The 3,536-nt window shown below is 33.5% G+C and overlaps 1 protein-coding gene across 1 annotated transcript; it reads right to left on the bottom strand.

The window, feature by feature from the left end:
• Window positions 1-2,251: 2,251 nt before the first annotated feature.
• On the bottom strand, window positions 2,252-2,867 carry LOC110227331. Its single transcript, XM_021021321.1, has 2 exons — window positions 2,421-2,867; window positions 2,252-2,338 (listed from the first exon to the last, which is right to left on the bottom strand). The coding sequence occupies exons 1-2, from the start codon at window positions 2,850-2,852 to the stop codon at window positions 2,282-2,284; spliced, it is 489 nt and encodes a 162-aa protein (XP_020876980.1). The 5' UTR covers window positions 2,853-2,867; the 3' UTR covers window positions 2,252-2,281.
• Between the last annotated feature and the right edge of the window lie 669 nt (window positions 2,868-3,536).

Below are 3,536 nucleotides of genomic sequence, written 5' to 3'. Positions count from 1 at the left end.
ATACAAAAGAATGAATGACAAAGTTTACAATGATCTAAATGAGGATCCTCCGAATATTTTAAAAGAACTCTAGTATGGTGGAAATTAAAACACAAGTAAAACATGAAATGAGGGCATCAATTCAAACATTTATTTTGTCGGCAGTACACATCACAATATATATGCCATATACATGGGCTGTGGAAGAGAGATAGTCTATTTTCTGAATTGAACTTGGGTTGTGTTAATACTTAATAGACTATTTATTTTCAAATGAATTATTTTACATTAAAACTGTAAAAAATTTCTACACCCAAAGATTGAATTTGCAGCACGACATAAGAAATCATGTGTGATGATATGGACTACTCTAAAAAATTTCGAACTTCATACCTAACGAATCCCTATCCACGAAAGCTTACTTGCTTGTCCAAATTAGATTTGTTCAACTGCATAAACAAATTGTCAATTTCGAAAGAAGCACCAAAAGTCAAACTAGTAGTGGACAATTATTGGGGATAATATGGATTAGATCGTAGTTTCAGGATATTGAGGAGAATTTAAGGCAAGTAAGTTGTTTCTCTATTTAATGGTCCAAAAGTCAAATCTATGTTAATCTATTTCGAATTTTCAATAATTAATTGAAGTAGTTAGTGGTTTTAAATTCCAAGTATTTTTTATACCCTCTCCGTTTCACAAATAGTGTCGTTTTAAGGTTTTAATTTTGTTTCACAAAGAGTGTCGTTTTATGTTTTCAATACAGTTTTTAAGACTAATTTTCTTTTTTATCCCTACTATATCAGGGTAGAAATGAAATTTGTTTAGTTATCTTAATTTGTATGCATAGTGAAATTTATAGTGTATTAATAAAGGGTATAAATGAAATTTGTTTAGTTATCTTAATTTGTATGAAAAATGGTAGAATGACACTCTTTGTGAAACAGAAAGAGTATACAGTTATGGATTAATTGTCAGATAATCTGTTGGATTCTAAATATTTTTTGTCTATCAGATTTTGGATTAAAGTTGTTTATACAAAATTTTAGACAATACTTAAGTTAGTACTATTGTTCGTTAATTGTTTATACAATTTTAATTAATCCTTTTGTCTTTTTGTATGAGTTAGTTGGACAGGTATGTCACTAGCAGATAAAATATGCATTTATTTGATAATTTGATATTGTGTTGCCAAAAATAGCATTTATTGATATTATAGTTGAACCGTACGAGTTACGAATTCAATCGTTAGCCTTGACTTTTCTTTTATATAGTCTCCTGATATTTCATAAATAAAATCAAATACTTTTTCCGTCCCAAAAAGATAGATTTTTTAGAAATTTCACATTCTTTAAAAAATAATGTATAATGATAATTTTAACCTTTTAATATATTTTAAAGAGTATATTATTTATTGTTGTTTAATCTGGGTAAAATAGGAACGACAATGTATTTCTCCCCCATAACTTTCGTATAGCCCCACTTCCACCCAAACTTTCACTCTCTGTCTTATTCTCCCCAGAATCATAGTTCTATATTTAATTACCCCCAAATCTTAAGTTCGAGACCTAGTTGTACATAGAGGTTGGTTTATTGGGATGAAGACGTAAACCGGATACGAAACCAAGAAACCCATACGTCAAACCGAACTGAAAACCAGAGTCGAGTTAATACCGGACTTGTAACCCGCAATATCAACGTTTGTTTAAAAATCCCCAATTCCAGAAAACTAAGAACCCTAAAAAAAGCTCAGAATTCAAATCATCACATCGAATCTCTGATTTCTTGTATCACATCGATATGAACAATGAGTAATGCATCCGGAATTTATACTTGAACGTCAAATCTCCAAATGCAAGTAGAGAAAGAGATCTTTGAGGAGAGGGTAGAAGATGTATAGTGAAAAGCGAGATTGTTGATGTTCTAGGTTATGTGATCATGTTTGGTTTGAATAAAGTGCTTGGTTGATTCAATTGTGATGTAATGCTCTTATTGAGAAAAAAAACAGAGACGCATTTGGTTGTTATTTTAAAAAAAATGCATTCAACAGAGAGAAAACAGAGACAAAATGGAAGTTAAAAATGCATTCAATATGCATAATTTGGCTCAGACCAGTTCATAACAAAGACAACAATTAAGAAGCTTGAAAAACAAAGACAAATTAGACTCCAAACAAACCCAAGACACATTTAGTTTAAAAGCCTGAAAAACAAACATTAGAGGCAAGCTTCTTAATCCTAGAAAACAGACCAAAAGCTTTAACAAAAAAAACAGACCAAAAGCTTCTTCTAAGCTCTATACCAGCTCAGTTCAACCTCATTTCCTGCGTGACAGTTCCTTGAGAAGGTTCACCTTGAGGAACCTGTAATAACAACACAAACAAAAGAGTTAAACAACACACATAAAACATAGTACGTAGACACATTAGAATATGAAACACAAACCTCTTTCTTCTTCTTATGAAACCTAGAGTTGTGATTAGCCTCACCACATACCCCACAATGCATAACTCGTTTTAGAAGCTTTGGTTGCTTCTTCAAAGGAGACTCATTTTTTCCTTTCTTTCTTTTCACCTTCTTACTTTTTTTTTTCCTGCCAGGCTGTGGAGGCTCAGGAGCTGGATGCACTTGAGGAGCTGTTCCAACAGGCCAAAACCTTGCACCTCTTAATGGAACAAGACCCTCTGTATAGTTCTTCTTCCATTGAGTTGTACGAAACCAGTGGCAGACATAATCCTCAACTTTAAGTTTCAACTTAAGGATAACACCATATGCATGTACACAAGGGATTCCTGTGATGTCCCATTTCCTACAGCTACAAGTCCTCTGATTCAAACTCACACGGTAAGAACAACCATACAACATAGCTAAAAACATCTTGTTTGTACTTCAGTGAACCTTAACTTCTGCAGCATCTTCAAGCTCTTTTGCAAGATATTCTTCCACATATGGTGTACATAAACCCTTGTGATCATGAGATTTAACACTTCTTTTGGCAATACGTACCATTGCAAGCCGAGCAATCATTTCTAACATAGGCACCAGTGGCTTCTCTCTTGCTTTGACTATCGTGTTGTTAAATGATTCTGTGGAGTTGTTCTCAACATCTTCAACATAGTGGCCAATTTTGTAGAAAGCTCTACACCATCTCATTGGGTTTGACTTCATCACATCCTCATAAACACCCATATCATACTGCTTCAATCTCTCTAGGTTTTCTCTATATTCAGCCTCATTATAACTCCATGCTAGATTCCAGATAAACGGCTTCATCTGTGATTTTTTACCATGATTTGCCTTCAAATTCCCATATATGTGTCTGACACACATCCTATGTTCAATCTGTGGTAACTCTATCTCCACAGCTCTAATCAATCCCTGTAACATAACCACAAATTAAAGCAGAGAAAACATAGTAGAAAAACAAAGTAATAACCAATACAAACATTAATACCTTCTGACGATCCGAGATCAATATGTATCCTTCACCATCTTTTAGTCCCAAATCAGCTTTAACCTTGTTCACAAACCACAGCCAATTAGGGCCATTCTCCACTTGGA

The sequence above is a fragment of the Arabidopsis lyrata genome (genome assembly GCF_000004255.2).
Source record: "Arabidopsis lyrata subsp. lyrata unplaced genomic scaffold ARALYscaffold_6, whole genome shotgun sequence".
Lineage (NCBI taxonomy): Eukaryota > Viridiplantae > Streptophyta > Magnoliopsida > Brassicales > Brassicaceae > Arabidopsis > Arabidopsis lyrata.
Note: the sequence above shows the minus strand (reverse complement) of the source record. Positions and strands in the feature narration are given on the sequence as shown.

Excerpts from the sequence above, each read along its gene's own strand:
- LOC110227331 (XM_021021321.1), bottom strand. The coding sequence starts at position 2,852 with ATGTTTTTAGCTATGTTGTATGGTTGTTCTTACCGTGTGAGTTTGAAT. Across the intron at positions 2,339-2,420 it reads TTCATAAGAAGAAGAAAGAG|GTTCCTCAAGGTGAACCTTC; the intron begins GTTTGTGTTTCA and ends TTGTTATTACAG.